Source organism: Chelonia mydas, chromosome 1, assembly GCF_015237465.2.
Source record: "Chelonia mydas isolate rCheMyd1 chromosome 1, rCheMyd1.pri.v2, whole genome shotgun sequence".
Classification (NCBI taxonomy): domain Eukaryota; kingdom Metazoa; phylum Chordata; order Testudines; family Cheloniidae; genus Chelonia; species Chelonia mydas.
Genome location: NC_057849.1, coordinates 200,817,830 through 200,842,015, shown reverse-complemented (window position 1 = coordinate 200,842,015; position 24,186 = coordinate 200,817,830). Strand labels below are relative to the sequence as shown.

The 24,186-nt window shown below is 42.9% G+C and overlaps 1 protein-coding gene and 1 long non-coding RNA gene across 9 annotated transcripts in view; one reads left to right on the top strand and one right to left on the bottom strand.

Annotated features, from left to right (window-relative positions):
• The window catches only part of LOC119567116, a 34,232-nt gene extending 31,737 nt beyond the window's left edge, over nucleotides 1-2,495 (top strand). The window contains exon 3 of the long non-coding RNA XR_005226886.2: nucleotides 1,799-2,495. This is a non-coding gene — a long non-coding RNA (uncharacterized LOC119567116). The remainder of the gene's footprint in view (nucleotides 1-1,798) is intronic.
• Nucleotides 1-24,186, bottom strand: part of SLC22A15 (solute carrier family 22 member 15) — a 49,941-nt gene that overhangs the window by 9,962 nt on the left and 15,793 nt on the right. For 2 of the 8 annotated variants that reach the window (XM_037909419.2, XM_037909424.2), the window contains exons 4-11: nucleotides 22,678-22,842; nucleotides 21,152-21,281; nucleotides 19,286-19,501; nucleotides 15,915-16,055; nucleotides 14,714-14,799; nucleotides 11,948-12,068; nucleotides 11,053-11,125; nucleotides 2,489-2,677 (exon numbers count right to left, since the gene is read on the bottom strand). In XM_037909419.2, the coding sequence (XP_037765347.2) occupies nucleotides 2,489-2,677; nucleotides 11,053-11,125; nucleotides 11,948-12,068; nucleotides 14,714-14,799; nucleotides 15,915-16,055; nucleotides 19,286-19,501; nucleotides 21,152-21,281; nucleotides 22,678-22,842 (1,121 nt within the window). Of the gene's footprint in view, nucleotides 1-796; nucleotides 1,630-2,488; nucleotides 2,678-9,270; nucleotides 9,550-11,052; nucleotides 11,126-11,947; nucleotides 12,069-14,713; nucleotides 14,800-15,914; nucleotides 16,056-19,285; nucleotides 19,502-21,151; nucleotides 21,282-22,677; nucleotides 22,843-24,186 lie in introns of those variants that run through there. The other 6 variants (XM_043538710.1, XM_043538711.1, XM_043538712.1 and 3 more) reach the window with 6 other exon arrangements.

Here is a 24,186-nt window from a genome sequence, read left to right as displayed (position 1 = left end):
AGCCCAATCCTGTTCAGCTTGCAATATCTGTCTTTCATAGATTCTGAAGTGCTTTAGAACCCAATAAACGAAGCACCCGTGAAACACAGCCCTCTGGGATGGAAGGCAGCAACCAACCTGTGCATTACAGTTTTATAATACACTGCTACCTTGATATAACATGGTCCGATATAAAGCGAATTCTGATATAACGCGGTAAACGAGTGCTCCAGGGGGTGTGGCTGCTTGCTCTGGTGGATCAGCACGTCACGTGTGTGGCTTCGATATAACGCGGTTTCACCTATACCGCGGTACGATTTTTTAGCTCCCGAGGACCGTGTTATATCGAGGTAGCAGTGTATCACAGTGATTTATGGGTCTTCCTTGGCATGGAGAATTATCGCACTCAGTGTATGTAACTTACAGACCTAAAAGCCCACAAAGCAACTGCTCCCAGAGAAGAGGGGAAAACATTAACACATGTATTGTCATAGAACAGGGGCCAGCAACCTATGGCATGCATACCGAAGGCAGCACGCGAGCTGATTCAGTGGCACTCTGCTGCCAGTCTGGGGTTCCGGCTGCCAGCCCGGGGTTCCGGCTGCCAGCCCCTTGCCAGCCGGGATCTCAGCCACCGGCCCGCTCAGCCCACTGCCTGCCTGGGGATACTGGAAAACGCAGCAAGGAAAAGCAAGGGCAAGGATCACACTAAACTGATAAGATCTGCATTCTAATTTAATTTTAAATGAAGCTTAAACATTTTAAAAACCTGATTTAATTTACGTACAACTGTAGTTTAGTTATATAATATAGACAGAGAGAGAGACCCCTTCTAAAAACGTTAAAATGTATTACTGGCACACGAAACCTTAAATTACAGTGAATAAATGAAGACTTGGCACACCGCTTCTGAAAGGTTGCCGACCCCTGGCATAGAATCAGACAAGTCTTCTTACTTTGCCCAACCCAGACTAACAACATTGGACACTGTCAGATTTTCTCCGCAAATCTTTGAGCACAGTGGGAGATTATCCAAATATTTCAGCTCTTATGAATCATGTAAAGTGGCTATACCCAGTCCTTGTCGATAATTAAGGGGTTTGCCAGTACAGTTGCACCAGCAAATCCTCCTTGTATAGATGCAGTTTTTACCAGCAAAAGAGTTGGTTTAAACTGCATCTATACCAGGAGGGCGAAAAAAAGCTATTCCAGCAAAATGGCTTTGATGGTATAACTGGGGTATAACACTATACTGATGGTATAACGCTAGGGCATTTGCTAACACAGCTATGTCAGGAAAAAAAAATCACTCCGCTAATTGAGTCTGTGAGTCTATGACATAGTATGTTGGCAAAACAAATGTACACTAGGCATCAGTGGGTATCCAGCAGAACAATGTATTAAGTAATCCTAATGGCAGCTCCACTAGACCTTTCTATCACCTTTATCAGACAGGGTTAATGTTTAACAGCTTTTCATTTTCCATATGTTTTACCTGTGATTGTCTTAAAAAAATGTATAACATGTCAGAGGCCATCTTGGGTGTAACTTCACTGAAGTAGACAGCGTCTCTGCAGACATGAATCTGGCTCCTTTTGTTTTATCTGGATTCAATTCAGATGTATATCTGGGGAAGCGTGTTCCTAAAGACTGAGTATTTTTTCATTTCATTTAATGTGACAAGATGTACCCTTCTAGTGCTCCAAGTCAATCTTTATAAACCCTACAATATTTATACGTTTTGGACCAGTGTTAAGAAACCTAAGATCCCTCCCCAAACTTAATCACTCTTTCCACTCATTTATTTCTCCCTCCCCAGGAGAAAAAAACAGATGGAAGAACTCTCACACCAAGACATGACTGGAAGGTCAACAAAACCTGATGAATGAACAAAGGGAAGCAAACTCAGCAGTCAAGTAAACCTCACTGAAAATACCTTGCCTCCAAGTCTCCTCATTATTAAGCCTGGGAGCTGTTAGATCATGCATCTCAACTAATCTCAGCTACTACGGTCAGGTGTGAGGCAGACGTCAGAGTTAACCAGGTTCTAACCAATTTAAGGCTTTGTATGTTAGAACCAACATCTTAAACTGCATCCAAAAACAAAGTGGAAGCCTGCACAGATTATAGAATACAGGCACAGCCCTCCCTCATAAACCAGCCGCTGCATCTTGTGCCAGATAAGGTTTTTGAAAGGCTTACGGCCTTATAGGACCCAGCAGCCTAGAGGTGACAGAGGCAGAGATCTCTGTGTTAGGGTCCTTTATCCTAAAGGGAAAGTTGTAACTTTCTCACCAAGCATGAGAGGGATGAGTTGACCTAGCTAGGATCTGAGCCTGCACTTGCAGAGAGTATTTCAGATATGAGGGTAAGGTCACTAAACTATCCCCAGTGTCCCCTTGGGGCCTGTCATCCACAGACTAAGCACCATCTAGTTCAGCACTCCTAAAGTTGACAGCTGTAATCGATGCACTACAATGGTGGAGAAGTATTATGAAAAGTGATGTACCCGGGAGCCGCCTAGTGCTTGCAATGACATAGCTTCGTCCCCCAGTCTCCAGTATGAGCACACCTGCAGGTCTGATATCGTCTCTAGCAAAGGGCTGTTCAGTGTTTCTGGCAACAACAAACTCAGGAGCCCCGACAACAGGCCAGTCACTCCAAACACGATATATGGCAGAGACCACTGCACAGATTTCTGAAAATTAAGAGCAGAGATAGTTAAGGAAAGGGGGGCAAACATATGGCATTTTACATATTCAGGCACTTAATTTTCAGCCACCCTGTGAGGTAGGTATTGTCACACTACACCACGTTCTTCATAGAGATATTATGATATAATTATGGCATAACTATAATGTATTTTATGCAAGATTGATCATGTGAGATATCATTGAAAAGGCTATGATTTACTGAATATAATTATACTACTTATATGCATGTATCATTTTGGTATCTGAAGTTAGGAATATTGTTTATGCATCTATTACAAATGTGTTTACACCTGGGGAACGCCCACTAGGCAGAATGCACGCAGTCTAGATGGCTGGCTGGGAAGGGCCATTATGGAGAACAGGTCTTAGAAAAAGTTAATCTCCCACCAGGGAGCCTTCCTGAGGACGCTACAAACAGACTGAGTCATTGCTGCTGTGACCCTACAGACATGTGACCAAGTCACCTGGTACTGGACTCCATCTTGGAATATCAGTGTATTTCCACTGAACAGGCGCGGGAACCAAGCTTGGAGACAAAGCTATTTAAGGCAGAAGAGTGACATCAGGTTTCTTCGCTGACTCCCCACCCAAAGGAGACGCTTGGAAACACCTGAGAAACAAGGACTGGACTGGGGGAGAAGGGTTGGACACAGGCTAGAGGGATTTCTAGCCTGTGAAAGCAATATCTAGGGTTTTTAAGCTGCAAGCAAGGGCAGCTGGCCCCTTAATCTCTACAAACTGCCTGAATCAACAATTAGGGTGAGAATTTGCTACTCATATCCAATCTCTTTAGTATATTATGCTTAGATTGCGTTTTTGTTTATTTCCTAGGTAATCTGTTTTGATCTGTTTGCTATCCCAAATCATAGAATATCAGGGTTAAAGGGACCTCAGGAGGTCATCTAGTCCAACCCCCTGCTCAAAGCAGGACCAATCCCCAACTAAATCATCCCAGCCAGGGCTTTGTCAAGCCTGACCTTAAAAGCTTCAAAGGAAGGAGATTCCACCACCTCCCTAGGTAACGTATTCCAGTGCTTCACCATTCTCCTATTGAAAAAGTTTTTCTTAATATCCAACCTAAACCTCCCCACTGCTACTTGAAACCATTACTCCTTGTTCTGTCATCAGCTATCACTGAGAACAGTCTAGATCCATCCTCTTTGGAACCCCCTTTCACATAGTTAAAAGCAGCCGTCAAATCCCCCCTCATTCTTCTCTTCTACAGACTAAACAATCCCAGTTCCCCCAGCCTCTCCTCATAACTCATGTGTTCCAGTCCCCTAATCATTTTTGTTGCCCTCCGCTGGACGCTTTCCAATTTTTCCACATCCTTCTTGTAATGTGGGGCCCAAAACTGGACACAGTACTCCAGATGAGGCCTCACCAATGTCGAATAGAGGGGAATGATCACGTCCCTCGATCTGCTGGCAATGCCCCAACTTATATAGCCCAAAATGCCATTAGCCTTTGTTAGGATATAGATATTCAGGCCTGTCTGTAAAGGCCTATACTCTAAGAATTTAGGTGTATTCCTATCCCTTGGCTAGTTATAGAGGTATAAAAGAATCAAAATCACTGTCTGCCAGTGTAAGGTCCTTCTCTTACTGTGACAGTCTGAGGCCCTGTTCTTAGGCTAAGGCCTTTGGCTAAGCAACAGACGCAGCCATAAGCTGGGAAGCGACCGGTCACCTCTTCACATTCCAAACTAGTCACATTGAAATAAGGTGCTATTGGGCTGTTAGGAATACAATCCTGTCCTGATAATGCCTATCGCCTCCAGAGAAAGGGAAGTGCCTAGAAAATGTAAAAGGAAACTTAGTTTGATAGCTTCCTGTCTGGCAAGAACTCACTTATCAATAGCTGGGATGTGAAATCCTCATTTCTGTGTTTGTTCTATCACTGTAGTCCCCATTTCCCCACTGTTTGTCTGTATAATCTCTGTCTGGTTCTGTGATGGTTTCTGTCTGCTGTATAATTAATTTTGCTGGGTGTAAACTAAGGTGGTGGGATATAATTGGTTAAATAATCATGTTACAATATGTTAGGATTGGTTAGTTAAATTTCAGGAAAATGATTAGTTAAGCTATAGCGAAGCAGAACTCAAGTTTTACTATATAGTCTGCAGTCAATCAGGAAGTGAGTGGGTGTGGGGGAAATGGGAACAGGGAATGGGGGTGGGGAAACTGGAATCATGTTTGGCTAAGGGCAGGAATGGGAACAGGGACACAGGTGTAAGGCTCTGTGGTGTCAGAGCTGGGAAGGGGGACACTAAGGAAGGAAACTGGAATCATGCTTGCTGGAAGTTCACCCCAATAAACATAGAATTGTTTGCACTTTTGGACTTTGGGTATTGTTGCTCTCTGTTCATGCAAGAAGGACCAGGGATGTAAGTGGGTGAAGGAATAAGCCTCCTAACAGCCTTCTTGGCAACAAGGGCACACTGTTGACTCATATCCAGCTTCTCATCCACTGTCACCCCTAGGTCCTTCTCTACAGAACTGCTGCCCAGCCATTCGGTCCCTAGTCTGTAGCGGTGCATTAGATTCTTCCGTCCTAAGTGCAGGACTCTGCACTTGTCCTTGTTGAACCTCATCAGATTTTTTTTGGCCCAATCCTCTAATTTGTCTAGGTCCTTCTGTATCCTATCCCTACCCTCCAGCATATCTACCACTCCTCCCAATATAGCGTCATCTGCAAACTTGCTGAGAGTGCAGTCCACGCCATCCTCCAGATCATTTATGAAGATATTGAACAAAACCAGCCCCAGGATCGACCTTTGGGGCACTCCGCTGATACCAGCTGCCAACTAGACATGGAGCCATTGATCACTACCCGTTGAGCCCGACGATCTAGCCAGCTTTCTATCCACCTTCTTATAGTCGATTTATCCAGCCCATACTTCTTTAACTTGCTGGCAAGAATACTGTGGGAGACCGTATCAAAAGCTTTACTAAAGTCAAGGAATAACAGTCCACTGCTTTCCCCTCATCCACAGGGCCAGTTATCTCATCACAGAAGGCAATTAGATTAGTCAGGCATGACTTGCTCTTGGTGAATCCATGCTGACTGTTCCTGATCACTTTCCTCTCCTCTAAGTGCTTCAGAATTGATTCCTTGAGCACCTACTCCATGATTTTTCCAGGGACTGAGGTGAGGCTGAGTGGCCTGTAGTTCCCCGGATCCTCCTCCTTCCCTTTTTTAAAGATGGGCACTACATTAGCCTTTTTCCAGTCGTCTGGGACTTCCCCCGATCGCCATGAGTCTTCAAAGATAATGGCCAATGGCTCTGCAATCGTATCCGCCAACTCCTTTAGCACTCTCGGATGCAGTGCATCCGGCCCCATGGACTTGTGCTCATCCAGCTATTCTAAATAGGCCTAAACCACTTCTTTCTCCACAGAGGGCTGGTCACCTCCTCCCCATGCTGTGCTGCCCAGTGCAGTAGTCTGGGAGCTGACCTTGTTCGTGAAGACAGAGGCAAAAAAAAAACATTGAGTACATTAGCTTTTTCCACATCCTCTGTCACGAGGTTGCCTCGCTTATTCAGTAAGGTGCCCACACTTTCCTTGACTTTCTTCTTGTTGCTAACATACCTGAAGAAACCCTTCTTGTTACTCTTAACATCTCTTGCTAGCTGCAACTCCAGGTGTGATTTGGCCTTCCTGATTTCACTCCTGCATGCCTGAGCAATATTTTTATACTCCTTCCTGGTCATTTGTCTAATCTTGTAAGCTTCTTTTCTGTGTTTAAGATCAGCAAGGATTTCACTGTTAAGCCAAGCTGGTCACCTGCCATATTTACTATTCTTTCTACACATTGGGACGGTTTGTCCCTGTAACCTCAATAAGGATTCTTTAAAATACCGCCAGCTCTCCTGGACTCCTTTCCCCCTCATGTTATTCTCCCAGGGAATCCTGCCCATCAGTTCCCCGAGGGAGTCAAAGTCTGTTTTTCTGAAGTCCAGGGTCCGTATTCTGCTGCTCTCCTTTCTTCCTTGTGTCAGGATCCTGATCTCGACCATCTCGTGGTCACTGCCTCCCAGGTTCCCATCCACTTTTGCTTCCCCTACTAATTCTTCCCTGTTTGTGAGCAGCAGATCAAGAAGAGCTCTGCCCCAGTTGGTTCCTCCAGCACTTGCACCAGGAAATTGTCCCCTACACTTTCCAAAAACTTCTTGGATTGTCTGTGCACCGCTGTATTGCTCTCCCAGCAGATATCAGGGTGATTGAAGTCTCCTATGAGAACCAGGGCCTGCGATCTAGTAACTTCCGTTAGTTGCCGGAAGAAAGCCTCCTCCACCTCATCCGCCTGGTCCGGTGGTCTATAGCAGACTCCCACCACGACATCACCCTTGTTGCTCAGGCTTCTAAACTTAATCCAGAGACTCTCAGGTTTTTCTGCAGTTTCATACTGGAGTCTGAGCAGTCATACTGCTCTCTTACATACAATGCAACTCCCCGACCGTTTCTGCCCTGCCTGTCCTTCCTGAACAGTTTATACCCATCCATGACAGCACTCCAGTCATGTGAGTTATCCCACCAAGTCTCTGTTATTCAATCGCATCATAATTCCTTGACTGTGCTAGGACTTCCAGTTCTCCCTGCTTTTTTCCCAGGCTTCTTGCATTCGGGTATAGGCACTTAAGATAACTCGCTGATCATCCTGCTTTCTCAGTATGAGGCAGAAGCCCTCCCCTCTTGTGCTCTCCTGCTTCCTCCCGGTATCCCACTTCCCCACTTACCTCAGGTCTCCTTCCCCCGGTGAGCCTAGTTTAAAGCCCTCCTCATTAGGTTAGCCAGCTTGCTTGCAAAGATGCTCTTCCCTCTCTTCGTTAGGTGGAGCCCGTCCCTGCCTAGCACTCCTTCTTGGAGCACCATCCCATGGTCAAAGAATCCAAAGCCTTCTCTGCGACACCACCTGCGCAGCCATTCATTGACTTCAATGATTCAATGGTCTCTATCGAGGCCTTTTCCTTCCACAGGGAGGATGGACGAGAACACCACTTGCACCTCAAACACCTTTATCCTTCTTCCCAGAGCCACGTAGTCTGCAGTGAGCCGCTCAAGGTTATTCTTGGCAGTATCATTGGTGCCCACGTGCAGAAGTAGGAAGGGGTAACGATCCGAGGGCTTATCATCACTTAAAAAAAAAAAATCTATCTTTTGTAGTTAATAAACTTATATTTGATTGGTCTAAAACCAGTGTGTGGGAGTCATAACTGGGGGCAGAAAGTTGTGAGGGAGGGGGCGAATTTCATGAGCTTAGGCTGTACAGTTCTCTGCGCAGCGCAAGACAGTATAATTTTGGCTTTACCCTCCAGAGGGGGGTGTGTGCAGTTGAGTAATTGGGAATTTCCCTAGCTGAAGCCTTCCCATGCAGAACTGATCACAGCATCTGTATGTTTCTGAAGATGGGTGTGTCCCTACTTGTATGTGTGCTGGTGAAGGTGCAGACTGAAGCCTGGAAGAGGGCTTGACAGGCTGGTCACAGCAGTACAGTGTAAAGGGAACCCAGGCTGGTGGGCTCAGTGACACCCCAGTTCCAGGTGGCACCCCGTGGGGAACCCATCACAGGTATGATACGTAAGGCTGCATGTCTGTCACGGAGGTCATGGAAGTCACAGATTCAGCCCCTAGGCCAGCAGCTGCAGTTTGGGTGTGTGGGAGGGGGCTCAGGGCAGGAGGGTGCACTTACCAGGGGGGAGGGGGAGCCCGCGAGAGGGAGGGGTGGGAAGGGGGAGGGTGGCTCCCTGGCTCTCACTGGCATAGGCAGAAGAGGGGCTAGGAGGCGCCACGCATTGGCCATGCCCACAGGCCCCACCCCCACAGCTCCCATTGGCTGCGGTTCCTGGCCAATGGGAGCTGTGCCTGTGGAGCCAGCACCTGTGGTGGGAGCAGCAATTGGAGCCCCCCGACCACAACTGCGGGGACATGTGGAGCCCGGCAGGGAGCCTGCGACTCCTGCCAATCCTCCCCCACTCCCCCTGAGCACCAGCAACGCTCCCCCCGAGCACCAGCGGGGTCCCAAGCATCCCCCCACCCCCAAGTTTTAGTTAGGGGTATATAGTAAAGTCATGGACAGGTCACGGGCTATGAATGTTTCTTTACTGCCTGGGACCTGTCCATGACTTTCACTAAAAATACCTGTGACTAAAATGTAGCCTTCATGATACATAAAGATCGGAACAGATGATTTCAGAAATGATTAGAACCTCTGGATCCACAGGTTTTGGAACGAATTTTAAATAAGTGCCTGCTAAATTCATGTTTCAGAGTAACAGCCGTGTTAGTCTGTATTCGAAAAAGAAAAGGAGTACTTGTGGCATCTTAGAGACTAACCAATTTATTTGAGCATAAGCTTTCGTGAGCTACAGCTCACTTCATCGCATGCATACTGTGGAAAGTACAGAAGATCTTTTTATACACACAAACCATGAAAAAATGGGTGTTTACCACTACAAAAGGTTTTCTCTCCCCCTACCCCACTCTCCTGCTGGTAATAGCTTATCTAAAGTGATCACTCTCCTTACAATGTGTATGATAATCAAGGTGGGCCACTTCCAGCACAAATCCAGGGTTTAACAAGAACGTCGGGGGGGGGGGGGGGTGGCGGAGGGGGAAACAAGGGGAAATAGGTTACCTTGCTAAATTCATGCATTCAAGTTCTTGGCTATGAATTTTTTCCACAAACACTGATTTGTGCACACAAATTGAGTAGATGTCAAATGCAAAATCAAATTTGGGGGAGAAAAAGTGTGAGATGCCTAAAATGGAACTCCAGAAACTTGAATGTACAGTTTCAGGCAAATTGAGAAGCCAGGCAAGTTCATTTTGAAAATTTGACCCTTTAGATGCAACTGTTAAAAAAAAAAAAAAAAAAAAAAAAAAAAAAAAAATCAGTTAAGTCTCACTCACTTTCATTTGTGAAAAAATTCTAAATCAAGATAGGAGAAGTTAACACAATATTAGACTATGACCAGGCATAAAGGCACAATGTTTTATCACCAATATATACAATCTCACAACTTTCTCCCCCACCAAAAAGACAAACCTTATTTACAAATGTGCTCGGGGAACTCCCAAAACAAACAGTTTTTCTCCCCAATTCAACATTTATTTGTTCCCATATTTACGCAAAGCTGACATATGTTAAGTTTGATGAAGTCTCAAATTGATAATTTGTTTAAGATCGTTTGCTCAGATTCTCCACAGTGCCAAGTTCTTTCCGGACACAAGAGAATGGAGTGCTCCCCATATCCTTACCCAATCACCACCACCACCCATGTCAGGGAGCTTATGACACTTCCTCAGGCAGATCTACACTGGCCTGAGCCTATCCTGGAGTACACTGGGGGCTGTATAGTCTACACCATCTAGCAATGGACTCCCAAAGGCCAGATAGTCAGAATACCCTCAACCCTGCCTTCCTGACAGACCCCTTTGCCCGAGTCAGGTGGGAGGGGATGCAGAAGCAAGAAAGCTCCACCCCACAGAGGGAATTGTCACCTGGTCAGAGTTGGCAGTTTCCAGTTCCTTTCTGCCAGAAGAAAATCTGACCATTATTTTTATACAAGTACCTCAGGATACATAATATATGTAATTCCCATCACCCTGATTTCTCATTCTGTTCAGGGCCTACTGCAAGATTCAGGCTCAGGGATTAAGTATCTCAGGTCTCTACACAAATATCCACATCTAGAAATATGACACTTAGTTACGAATTTTAATTTGCACGTATCTAGTGAGAGTGAAACCAGTTCAGGCTGCCTCTCTCTTCTCCATTAAAATATTAAGGTTAAACCGCAAACCTCACATTTCAAGGAATAAACTGATCACATCATTCCTTCCCTTTCCCCTATCCATTTCCAGAACTACATGTTTGTTGAGGCAATTTATATGAAGGGATTCATCTCTAGCATTAGCCACAGACAGAGTGGGGATAAGAACTACTAAAGAGAGTACAACAATCTCATCTGATATGGCAAATCCTACAAGCCAGCTTGGGTTTTAACTTTGCCTATCCAGGGTTTTAGGAGAGGCTCACCACCATAGTATCTGAGCATCTGAAAGTGGTCAGGCTGTTGCAGCGTATAGGCCAGTTCATGAAATCATTACATGGGTAAAACACAGACTGAAACAAGTGGTGGGAGTTTTGCCTACATAAGGGCTACATCCTGCTGTCCTTCACCATGTATGGAGAATCATGATACTATATTGACATGTCCTCCATGTTGATTATATTTTACAGATCTTGAATCATACACAATTTATCCTATTTCCCCCATCCCTGAAAACATCTGATACGTCAGAGCTAAGCAAGATATAAAGATAAAGAAATAAAAATGTAAGTGCAGACAAACCAGTGAAGGGATGAAGGGAGCAATAATCCCACCAACCCGGGAAAACATGGAGCAGGAACCCATTCCAACGTTCCTAAAGAAAAATACAGGCATTAATCAATGGTATTTGCAGGAGAGGAATTAAGGAATTTTTTAAAAGATGCCCGCAATAAGAAAATTCTTGGTCATGGTACTATGCCTATGACAAAGTTTGTTGGCAAGGGAGGTATTGGAATGCTGCTAAAAGCATTCCAGTAATGGAACTGTACACAGTGCTGAAGAACAGAGACCCTGTTCACAAACAGAATTTCAGGCATTAGTGTAGCTGCCACAGCAGAGACAAAGCCACTGTGAACTGTGATTTGGACTAGTGCACATTAACCTTTCTTGAAATTGGGGATAAATGGCACTAATCCAAATCACACCACATATCAGATTTGCATGTCTACACTACGGGTGCACTGTATGAGCTACAGTGGCTGGCTGGCTACCAATGGCTGTACCTGGGGGAACCGCCAGTACAAAGTGCATCTATACGCTACATTCATCTGTCCACTCTCCTACAACGAGTATGTGGCTCCACTACTCCCTATTGGATCAAATGTCAGAGCTGCTCAAGTGTTTGTGAATGATCAAGTTGCACTAAACAATTGCAGCCTCTTGAAGGTATAAGCCCCAACATCACTGGCTACACTAGCATGAATACTTAATGGAGTTGTCTTATATTTACCCAGCACCTGGCAGATTTCGGGTGATACTGCTATAAGGCCCTATGACTAATCACACAAGTTTTCCTTTAATTAAGGGAAAGTCTCTATGAGAAGGTGCCGTTAACAGGACAAAAATAAAAGTGGAAGAAATAAGGATTAGGGAGATGGGCAAGAGAAACCACCATCACAAAGTGAATTCAGATTACCTGATCACTGTAGGATAAAGCTCTGACGTGTAGATATAAACAATGTTAAATGCTGCACTGATTGTCAGTTTCCCCAGTAAAGACAAAGAACGGCTGTTCACAACTGCAAACACTCCTGTGGCTGATAAAGAAAGTGTGACCCTTGTAAGGATCCATAGCATACAGAAATGTCCTTTAGTAATCACTTCAGTAACAAATGGAATGAAAGGGAATCTGCTGAAGAGTCTGTTATGCTGACAATATCTGTTGGAGGTGCACACATTAATTATATGTGGCTTCAATAGGGCTCTCAAAGCTCAGAAGAATTCAAGAGATCCATCCTTCAGGCAACAGTGGCAAAAAAGTCACCTATCTAATTTTGTAAGATGAGGAGGGAAAATGCACCCATTTTCTTTAGCTATACTGTCAGATTGTACAAAGAGAAAGAACATCTTCCTTTGAACACCCTGTGAAATGTATTTTAGAATTAAGTTTTACATTGAAAAAAAGAGACTTTCAAATCTGGCCTACAATTTTTTGGTGTGGGGGGGGGGGGGGGGAGGATGGAGAATAATTTAACATCTAATGTCAGTCCAGGTGTTTCTATTAATTAAGAAATCCAGTAGATATAGTTTGTTTAAATTACTACAGCTCCCAGCACCAAAGCATGAGAGCCAGAAAAAGCAAAGTCAGTTTTTCTCATTGACCAAATTATGAAAAACAGTGAAGTTCACTTTCGTACTTAAATTCTGTTTTTAAATTGTTATAATGGGCGTTAGAAGTAAAAGAGAAGGAGACTGGTTTGAACATTTTAATGACAATTTCTAAACATTTTCTGAGAGTACCGTTGGCAAAAGCAATAAATGTTGAAGAGTAGAATTTGTACTATTGGTAAGCTGGTGGAAAGGACAACAGAAAATTTTTTCAAAAGTTCTTAAGTGACTTAGTATCTAGGTGACTTTCAGTGGGGCTTTGGTTCTTATGTGATGGGTGATCTAAAATTGCCTCATTAGAAAAAAAGATAGGAACTGCCATATAGGATCAGATCAGTGGCCCACCTAGCCCAGTATCCTGTTTGACATTAGCCAGTACCAGATGCTTCAGAGGAAAGTGTTAAAATCCTATATAAAGGATAATGACAAAAGACCCAGTTTCTATTTCAACCCAGGCAGTTAGTGATTGACATATACCCTGAAATTTGAGTTCTATCCCTTTAAAACAATTACATTCACCACTGTCTAGTGTAACAATAGATATTCATCCATATAAATGTTTAATCCTTTTAAAAATCCTGCTAGGTTCAATGGTCTAAAGCCTTTGACTAATGCTATGTAATACAAGTATGAAGTATCATTAATTTTATGTGCCTAGCTTTGAAAGGAAGGAGAAGTCTTTTCTCTTGCTAATATTTTCTGTTTCTATATCTGTGTACAATAGTTGAAAAACAACCTAGCATTGGACCTTTATATGGCTTCCTGAAATAAATTAAAAATTAGGGCTGTCGATTAATTGCAGTTAACTCATGCGATTAACTCAAAAAAATTAATCGTGATTGCAAAAATTAATCACGATTAATCCCACTGTTAAACAGTAGAATACCAATTGAAATGCATTAAATATTTTTGGATGTTTTTCTACATTTTCAAATATATTGACTTCTATTACAACACAGAACACAAAATGTACAGTGCTCACTTTATATTAGTTTTATTACAAATATTTGCACTGTAAAAAGGATAAACAAAAGAAATAGCATTTTTCAATTCACTTCATACAAGTACTGTATTGCAATCTCTTTATTGTGAAAGTAACTTACAAATGTAGAATTATGTACAAAAAATAACTGCACTCCAGCCGGGGAACAGGCTTGGGGTAGCGCTTACCTCATGCGGCTCCTTGAAGCAGCAGCATGTCCCCGCTCTGGCTCCTATGTTTGGGGCAGCCAAGGGGTTCCACTCCACACACTACCCCCGTCCCAAGCGCCGCCCCCGCAGCTCCCGTTGGCTGGGAACCGCGGCCAATGGGAGCTGCAGGGACGGCGCCTGTGGACAGGGAAGAATGCAGCAGAGCCGCACCTCCGCGTAGGAGCCAGAAGGGGGACATGCAATTGCTTCCGGGAGCCGCTTGAGGTAAACCTCACCCCAAGCCTGCATCCAAGCCCCCTCCTGCACTCTGAACCCTTTGGTCCGAGCCTGGAGCACCCTCCTGCACCCCAAACCCCTCATCCCCAGCCTAGAGCCTGCACCTTCAGCTGGAGCCCTCACCCCCCTGCACCCTACCCCCTCCCGCCCCAGCCTGGAGCCCCTTCCTGCACCCTGAACTCCTCATTTCTGGCCCCTCCCCAGAGCCCGCACCCCCAGCCGGAGTTCGCACTCCCTCCTGCACCCCAACCCCAATTTCGTGAGCATTCATGGCCCGCCATACAATTTCTATACCCAGATGTGGCCCTCGGGCCAAAAAGTTTGCCCACCCCGGCGTAAGGTACGTTTCCCCAATTCCTAGTATAAAGCAGAGGCAGAAATATGTTGGTATGGTGATTAACAGCATAGGACTGGTGGCCTGGAAATGGGTTCCATTCCAAACTCTTTCCCCAACTCATCACAAAGCCTTCAAAAAACCAATTCCCCCTTACTATGCCTCAGTTTCCCCAGATGTACAATGGAGATAATAATTACCTACATCATGTCAATGTTATGAACCTAATGTTTGTGAAATCTTTAGATCCTGAGTTGGAGGGGGTTATATACATGCACAATACTACTATAAAAATCTTAAAAAGGCATTTACCTTTCTTTTCTGGAAGAAACATGACAATAAGACAGGCCAGTCCTCCCAGGAACAGGAACGCTGCCAATGTCCGTTTTCGGCCGAACCTAATGGGGTCCCCAAAAAGGATAATACTTAACTTTTCTATTCCATTTTTCATCCAAGGACTTCAATGCACTGAGCAATCTAAAGTCACCCAACACCACTCTACTCACATAGCATAAATTACTGAAAATCTCCTGCAGAGTCTTTACTTTCTCACTCTTTAAATTTTCAAACAGAAATCTCTGGTCCTCTCATAGTATGGTCAGTGCATGAGCCTGTCAAGGATGCACTACGTAGTGCAGATTGTAAATCACTAAGAAATCTCCAGACAGACTGGCTGACTATTCCTATCTTTTTAATTTGTCTCCCATTGTGTGTGTGTGTGTACGCGCACACGTGAGGGGGGTTGAAAGAGAGAAGAGGGGGCAGAGAATGGGCGCGTGCAGGAGGAGCTATTCCTCAAACACAGACGGAAAAGGGAGAAAAGCCACCTATTAATAAAGTTTTGAGATGAGCTCTACTGAAAGAGAGAAAGAATGGAGTATTGCACGTCAAACATAGGCCAGATGGCCCAGTGTTCAGTAAGGTTGCCAATCCTCCAGGACTGTCCTGGAGTCTCCAGAAATTAAAGATTAATCTTTAATTAAAAAGATTATGTCACGTGATCTAACCTCCAGGAATATAGCCAACCAAAACTGGAAACCCTATCGGTCAGCCCTATGAGGCACAATGCACATACACCAAGATGGGAGCTGCCCCCAAGACAGCACTCTAGTTCCAAAAGAATTCATCTTGGAGTGGCATAGAAAGTATTATGGGATTCTTCACTGTGGTGTCACAAGATCAGAAGTCTGAAGAATGCCATCTTGTGTTAGTAGAGAGTCAGAGCAGCTAGACACTACAGAATTCTCCTTGAGAGCTTCAGTTTAATCTGTGTGCCAGAACTAGAGTATTATTTACTGCTTGGGAGTGGTTAGGAAAGATTGCTCTCTCTTTCATGAAAATTTATTAATTTTTTTACATAATTCATTCCCCCAGGAGGCCAGAGTAGGTTGGGACTGTTAATACTTCCTATAACATGACTAAGCTGAGAATAAGCTAAGGGCAAACAGGTGTCCAGGAAAATTACCTCTGGAAAAAAAATTACATATTGAGCTTCATTCTATTTAATACTTACCATTTTTGGTTAATCAAGTAGATACAGATTGGGTAGGCAGGTATCTCTATCAGCCCAGAGAGAGCCAAGTTGGCATAAATACTTCCACCTAAGTCACCTGCATTGAGAGTCAGACCATAGTATACCAAGCTGCACACAAACCTGGGGGGGGGGGGGGGGGGGGGGGAAGATGGAGGAGGAGAAGAGAAAGAAAAACCAAGTATAAGACTTTGAAACTGAACAATTTTTATTGGAACCTTTCACAAAAGGAGGACACACTGAATTTTTGATTTGATTACAATTTCTACTACTTCGGTTCCCAGTTTCAGGAAGTAGTCAATTAACTCATTTTGGTCATCACTCAAGAGAAAGTCTGTGTGTTACTTATCACTAGAACTTGCTCAGAACATCAGCTCAGTTACTGTTCACAGTAGGAGTTGACACTGCAAACAAGCGAAGTGAACGATGACATGAACAGTCTTTTCCAGATGCATTAGCAGGCAACCTGAATTGCTGGAAAATAGAAAGACAGTTAAAAATGTCTATCCCACATAGGAACTTGATGTCATCAAGAGGACTCCCAGGTGACCAGCCCAGGACCTCTGTCTTTTCCCTTCCAGGTGTCTTCAGTTTTCTGGAAGGTGACAGGCTGTTTTGTCTCATTTCTGCTGGGTGGTCCAACCTGGTTGCTCTTTTTGGAGATGTTGGCATGGACCAATCAGATGCTGACCCATACGTTTGCTGAAGATTCAAAATGTCCAACCACAAAAAGTTGTTTTTGCTCCACCATCCAGTCAGGGAACAAGGCATCACCTTTCAGCTCTTGCAACTGGGGCTGGAATTTTCCTCTCTTTACGCAAGCTGAGCTGATGAGATGTGTTGCATAAGGTAAGTTAGGCTATAGCTGTTGGTACAGCCATCTTGGGACATACGCTGAACACCAGCTTGTTTGCTCCAGTCAGCAACTTACTTCCACAAGTAGTTTTCCCTGGGCCCCTCTGCGGTGCATCCCTTGGCCAACTTTGCAGTTATGCTTGCTCAAGTTGCGGTTTCACCATCAACACTCTGCTAGCTCCTGAAACATCCACTTTACAGTTCCTATAGTGTATACAAAGGCCCTCCATATTCTTTGATAATCTTTAAAATAGTTCTAGCAGTCCATTATACAACAAAGTCACTTCAAGAGCTGTTCTCCAGCAAGCTGGAACCACTGTATAAATCTTCCATGGTACGTATAGCTGAGCTGTATTACTGATTGCATTATTGATCAAACAGTTACATTTCTCATTATTCCACTCTATGATCAAGTGTCCTTATAACATACTATTTGGTTTCAACTCCTCTCATTAACTTTTTTCAGCACAGGTTAGATAATATTACTAACCTGATAGCATAAGCATGCTTGATTACAAACCTCTTCACTTTATCACTAAAGTGGAAGTAAATAATATGAACGTAACCACCTTCTTTGCCTACCATGGGCAATCCAGAGGTAAACCTGGTCATTAAAGTTTACAATAGTTTGCACAAGGCTGCTTCACTTATAGTTAAGGCCAAGATTTTGTCACGGATATTTTTAGTAAAAGTCACGGACAGGTCATGGGCAAAAATTCACAGGAGCCTGTGACCTGTCTGTGACTTTTACTAAAAATATCCATGACAAAATGGGGAGCTCAGCTGTGGAGTCCCCACACCGCCCGCAGCGGTTAGGCAGCTGTGGGGGCCCGCTCAGAGCTCCGGAAGCCCCCACTGCCTGCAGCGGGCAGGAGCTCTAGTGTGCTCCGGGGTACCCCCTGCCACTCAGTAGCTGTAGGATAACGGTGGACTGTTCATTTGTCTGGTAGAAGTCATGATGGGGCTGCTTCAGAACTCTCTGGATGTCAGTGCCATCCTCACTGTGGCCAGCTGTGCACTGCAGTGTGTTTGCCAAGAGAAAGGAGAATCATTTCGCCAACAGTGAACTCAAGACACTATTGGATTGCAGGAACATTAAAAGCTACCAGAAAGTGCACCTATCATTACTGGGGTGGAATCCCCACAAGCAAGGGAAATAATTTATTCTTAGGAATCTATTGTATCAGACCATGCATGTTTAAGCACATACTATTTGATAATATTTGAAACCGTTCTACCTGAATTTCTAAAGTACCAATCACCTGTCTGTCTAGACATCATCACATTCATAAATCAGTTTTTCTTTTCTGCTTACAAAACAAATTGGCCTTACAAAATACATTTGTTAGTGGCTGCCCAGATCTTTAAGAGAGCAGATGACACTATTATTATATGGAAAGTTTCAAAAACCTGTTTAATAGCTTACTTTACTTTTCTTACCCTGTTTATCCCAGGATATTTGCATTAAAACATCTTAAATATAAAGATAATGTCTCCTTTTGCTGATTATTCCTCACCTGAAGTTAGAAACACCAACCCCACGAAACCCCAACCAATAAAAATCTACTCTAACAAAAGTCAACCTAAAAAAGGTTAATGAAATCTAAGAAGTCAAAAACAAAACCCTACTCCAATCAGAATTACTACCCTGAAAAGGCGGTAGTGCCAAAGACTCCATGAAGTCCACTTTTACATGGAAGGTACTCTGATACCCGGTGATGGGCAGCGGTATAAACCACTAAGACAGAGAGACAGACAGACAGACAACAACTGGTTGCTGTCATGGCAGTATTACAAAAGGAAGGTTGTTTATTTTAAAAATAGAAAAAGTATTAACTAGTGGTTTGTACAGGGGACTGAGAATTGAAGACCTGGATTTTATTCCTGAAAATGCCATTACGTCATGTAACCCCTCAGCTTTTCCATTTGAAAATGTGATCTTACCCAACTTTGAGCAGATCCTGCAAAGAATGTACACATATGTTTAACCTTAAGTTATACATCTTTGCAGGACCAGGGCTTTTGTAAAGAGTTTTACGATCCTTTTATGAAGTGCTAGATATTTATTTTTTAAAGCAGCTCTCTGAACAGGGCAGTATCTTGAATACTAGAATAGAACTGACTTACTATCCAAAGGGACCAAATAATTTGGGCACTAAAAAAGAATCAGACTAAAAACCCCACAACCCTGGGCCAAAGAACTAGGACATGACCAATCTCAGCAATTTTGGAGGGCTGTAGGGAAAGAGTTCTCAACTACTTTTGAGATTCTTGGATGAAAAGCATCATAAAAGTGTCAAGATGAAGTACCTCAGGCCTAGATTATTAAAATGACATCAGGTGAAGAATAAGCACCAAGAGTTAAGGAACTCAAACAAAGATTCTGTTCCATGCACAATGCCCATAGTAATAAAGAGGCAGAAAGCATGACGAGCTGTCTCTCAACACGTTTTTCAAATACTTTAAAAAGAGCTGAACTTAAAAAGAATTGCAAATACCAGATGAACATCATGATCAAAGTGCGCCCCAAAAGGATCTTGTATCGGAACAGGTCCAAGAAACTGCTGGTCTCTCTGTGACTCCTGTCAGCTGGGAGCTTTAGTGAAAAAGTACATTTCTGCTTGCAGTTCCTCTTTGCAATGAGATAGAGGGCATTTTCTGCTTCTCTCAGCCGACCTTGTGAGTATAACCAGCGGGGGGATTCAGGAATGAATCTGAAACAGAGATTTCATTGAGGGTTTAGGGCCCTACTCTTATAGAGGATTGGATTTGCCTGTTTGGAATAAAGCTGAAGGACATTTCAATGTCACAGCATGTTTTTTCAAACAACGTTTCACCTCAGTTTTAGAATTCATCTGTAGTTGCAGGTAAACTACACTTTAATAAAAAGTGGGGCGAATAAGAGCATCTTTATTTACCAATTTTCTCAGTATCTAACATGCAACAACTTTGCTCTGTATTTTAAAATTTGACTCAAATGTTAGGAGTCTGCATTAGAGAAATACAGAATTAAGGATGTGTGGATTAAGCAGTTACAGTACACAGGCAGCTGCTGGTTATGAAAAACTAAACTAGTTTAGCTGTCTCACATCTTCTCCCCAACACAGTCCAAAATTTTCTCCTGCAGGCATCAGAATAGTCACTGCAAAACAGCTCTGTCACTCCCTATTGGCAGAATCTGATTCGTACAGCTGAGATTGCTGCCTACAAAAATCCTCCTGTGCCTCTTGTTTTCAGCAGCTTATAACTTCCTGAAGCTTTCACCTTTCCAGGTTGTAGTCTCTACCCAAAGTTGATTTTTTTAAACATATATTTAAAGTGATCCAGCCACCTTTGGATAAAAAGTTAGGAAAGGAACATTTTCTCCTCTCTAACACAGAACATCCTTGCAACCTTTTTTGAACAGCTCTAGGGTCAAACAGCTGGAGGACTGAGATTTGGTACAGAAACTGCACTTACTGTAGAGGTACTTTTGAGCAGAGCTTTGAAGTCCTGAGAGGAAAGCATTTATATTTTTTATTTTTATTTATTTTGCTTCAGAAAGACAAGCTGAAAGGTTAGGGTGTTTTTAACTAAAGATTTTTAACCTAAAAATATCAGGAATGTCAAGTCAGACTCTTCACTAAGGGAAGAGCAAAGTTCTCATTGGGATTTATATTTTAACACCTCAACTGAAGGTGTGAATGTGTTGCATCTCTAATAAAGGTTTCTTTTATTTAAAATGTCACTGAAGTTAAACAGCAACTAGAAATCCTACTCTTACAAATGCTAAATTTTTGCTCGTGATGTCTTGGCTGGAAGGCTATGACAAATGGACAGCTAGTCACAAGATCCAAAACATGAAAGACAAACCAACAGGAAAAAACAGTGCTTTTGATAAAAACCTTTTAGGCCTCTTTACCCATTATGTAATCAAAGAAGATGGCACCAAACTAAATTTTTCCCTTTTGCATACCTTTAAGAGTGTATGCACAACCTCAATGCTGTCCCTTGTGTGCATACATTATAATACTGCCCTTGAAACTGAGAAATAGCATGTGACCATATAGTTACATATATGCAGCATCTTGTAGTAAATGTGTAAATCCAGCACATTCAGGTATATGACAAGTGCAGAGTAAGCGGTTCTTAAACTTCATACTAGAGAGTAATAAAAATATGGCATATCTAAGCCAATTAAATCTGCAGATATGTCAGCACTCCAATGTAAGGGAGACATGAGATTTCTCTCATACATCACATAGAAGTACCACTATCTTCACCCTAGTGCTCCACTTGATCCTTGGAGAACTCTTTGATCTACTTTCTCAATTCCTACTCTTTTGATGAAGGCCAATGAAACAGTTTTAAAAACAATAACTTACAGAGAGAGGAGAAAGACGACTGTTCCCTCCAGGTTAACCACAACTGCCAGAGTCCTCCAGGAGCGAATGAAGTACCCTAACATAGCATACTGGGCAATTCCCACTGCAAAGAACAGGCCACCAATCGATCCTAACACATTGGAAACATAGGGAAAAAAAAGAAATGTTACAAACCATTTCACTACATTGCTCATCCCCATTATGTGCGATCAGAAAGACTAGCACTTTACCAGGAAGGCAGGAAGTATGGACAAAAAGGCTACTTGACTCAAAATCACGGAAAAGAGATCCTTAACAGGGAAGAACTGTTAAAAACAACAACAACAAGCAGGAAAAGAACAGGACAAAAGAAAAATGCTACATAAATAATCATTTGGCCTTCCTACAGAACTTTTCACCCATCAATTTCAAAACATTATAAACAATTAGATCTTATAACGCCCACATGGCTTATTGCAACCTCCCACACTCGAAAATAAATACTACTAATTATTGGAAAGATGACATTTCCAACATAAAACGTTAGTTTATAACCTTCATGGTTCATGAGATATTAAGCTTTAAAACTGTCATTGATCCCTTAGCCAAGCACTTCCCTGGAATTAGGCAAAGAGTAAATGTGTCAAGTTCCAGACTCTGGAGAAGTGTAATCTGCAGGCACTGTACTGCATTACAGCTTGTATGCTAGCAATGACTACAGTTAAAGGTGTCTAAATATTTCCATTATATGTTCTTTGCAGTGTTGTTGCAGCCACATTGGACCCCGGATCTGAGAGAGACAAGGTGGATGGGTGAGTTAATATCTTTTGTAGGACCAACTTCTGTTACCTTTTCCAGACCTGAAGACCTCTGAAAAGCTCAAAAACTTGTCTCGTCCACCAACAGATGTTGGTCAAAGAAAATATATTGCCCCATCCACCTTGTCTCTCTTCTATTTTAAGTTTATAGGCTGATTTTTATCACAGGGTGATTTTTTTTTGGGGGGGGGGGGCAGTTTAAACAAAAGTGGTCCAGCCACTTTTGAGTATAAGGAGAATACAGGGAAAAAAAAGGCAGTTGGGGGGGGGGGAAAGAAATGGTTTGTTTGATAAAAAAGCCCACAATTTTTTTTGAGTCCTGCTACATCAAAACTGCATGAGGGAGGAAGGAATTGAAATTTGGCAGCCAAACAACTCCCCTTGAGAAGTGCCTTCCTGGGTCCAAAGTTCTAAGTGAAGGAATGCAGTATCATGCATACATGCGTGGCTTGTCCAGCTGTGTAGTGTGCAGAGGAGAGTAACTCAACTAATGTGCATTTGCCAGTGTCCAGTCTTAGTGGTGCAGAAATCTGAAGTGGCCCGAAGTCATTTACTGTGTTCATCTAAGGTGTACATTAAATGTGGCAAGGCTCAGAGACTGTATGATCATGCGTATGCACAGGGGAACAGAGTCTGCAACATTAAATTTGGCATTTCTTGGCACAAGTGCTTAAACAGATCTCTAGAGCTGAATAGTTTTCTATAAAAGTGTTGCAGCTAAAGCTGTACCTGCCAATGCCCAATAGGCAGTGCCCACACATTCATTCAGTAGAACAAAGGCCACCAGAGACATCCCTCCATTCATCACCCCCACCAAGAAGCGAGAGACTGCAAAGAACTCATATGAGGGGGAGAATCCATTTGCAATGGCAAACAGGATGTCAAGGGCAAAACCTGGAAGACAAAGCGTAAGATTTAATTTCAGAAAAATACCTGAATGAGAAAGACAGCATTTAGCATGAGCATTACTTGACATTCAGTGAAACCTGTTCTAATCAAATCATATTCAAGAGCTACAAACGTCTGTTGCTTAATGTAGATGATGGGGCAGAATTGTAGTAAGCACACTGGAGCAATCTCTTAAAGGAGATTGCTTTAGAAAGGTGGTGATCTTCACAGGATTTACTGGTTTCAGAGTAGCAGCCCTGTTAGTCTGTATCCGCAAAAAGAAAAGGAGGACTTGTGGCAACTTAGAGACTAACAAATTTATGCATGCATCTGATGAAGTGAGCTGTAGCTCAAAAAAGATTATGCTCTAATAAATTTGTTAGTCTAAGTTGCCACAAGTACTCCTTTTCTTTTTACAGGATTTACTGCACTAATACCCAACACCAGTTAATAGAGAGCTGTTTTTCCTCTTCAGAAAAGCCACCATCACATTTGACAGTAACCAAGATATCTTGTTAGTAGTTTCAATAGAGAAGCCCAGGACTGAACAGGCCATGAACAGATTTTTCTTCTCATCCCTAGAAGTTCTCTCTCCAGGTCATAACTCCTCCTTGTTGTCAGAAAACAGTTTGGAGGAAGTTTGCACTGCTGTTATCTTCCCTGTATCTGTTCTGTGACTAGAGGGTTTCAGTGTTCGGGGTCAGACACCTTTTACCAGCACCAAGTTAATACAAGACTTAAAAATGTCATGCTTTTTTTTTTTTTTTTTTTTTTTTTTTAAAGTGTTAAACTTTAATATATGTCCTGTACACGAAATTCCCCGAACAAATTTATGGTATGAAAATGGTACATGATGTCCATGGGTTTTAAAACTCTGCTAAGTTCACAAATATCCAGCAATGCATGCATGATTTGAGAAGTGATGACAAACTCATCTGGAACTTTTAGGAGTCTTGACAATTAAGTGAGAGGTTAATGAATAATTAATCTCGGATACTCTGAAATTTTAGGTTTCAGAGTAATAGCCGTGTTAGTCTGTATTCGCAAAAAGAAAAGGAGTACTTGTGGCACCTTAGACACTAACCAATTTATTTGAGCATGAGCTTTCGTGAGCTACAGCTCACTTCATCGGATGCATACTGTGGAAATTGCAGAAGACATTATTATATACACAGACACCATGAAACAATACCTCCTCCCACCCCACTCTCCTGCTGGTAATAGCTTATCTAAAGTGATCATCAAGATGGGCCATTTGTGCTGGAAATGGCCCATCTTGATGATCACTTTAGATAAGCTATTACCAGCAGGAGAGTGGGGTGGGAGGAGGTATTGTTTCATGGTGTCTGT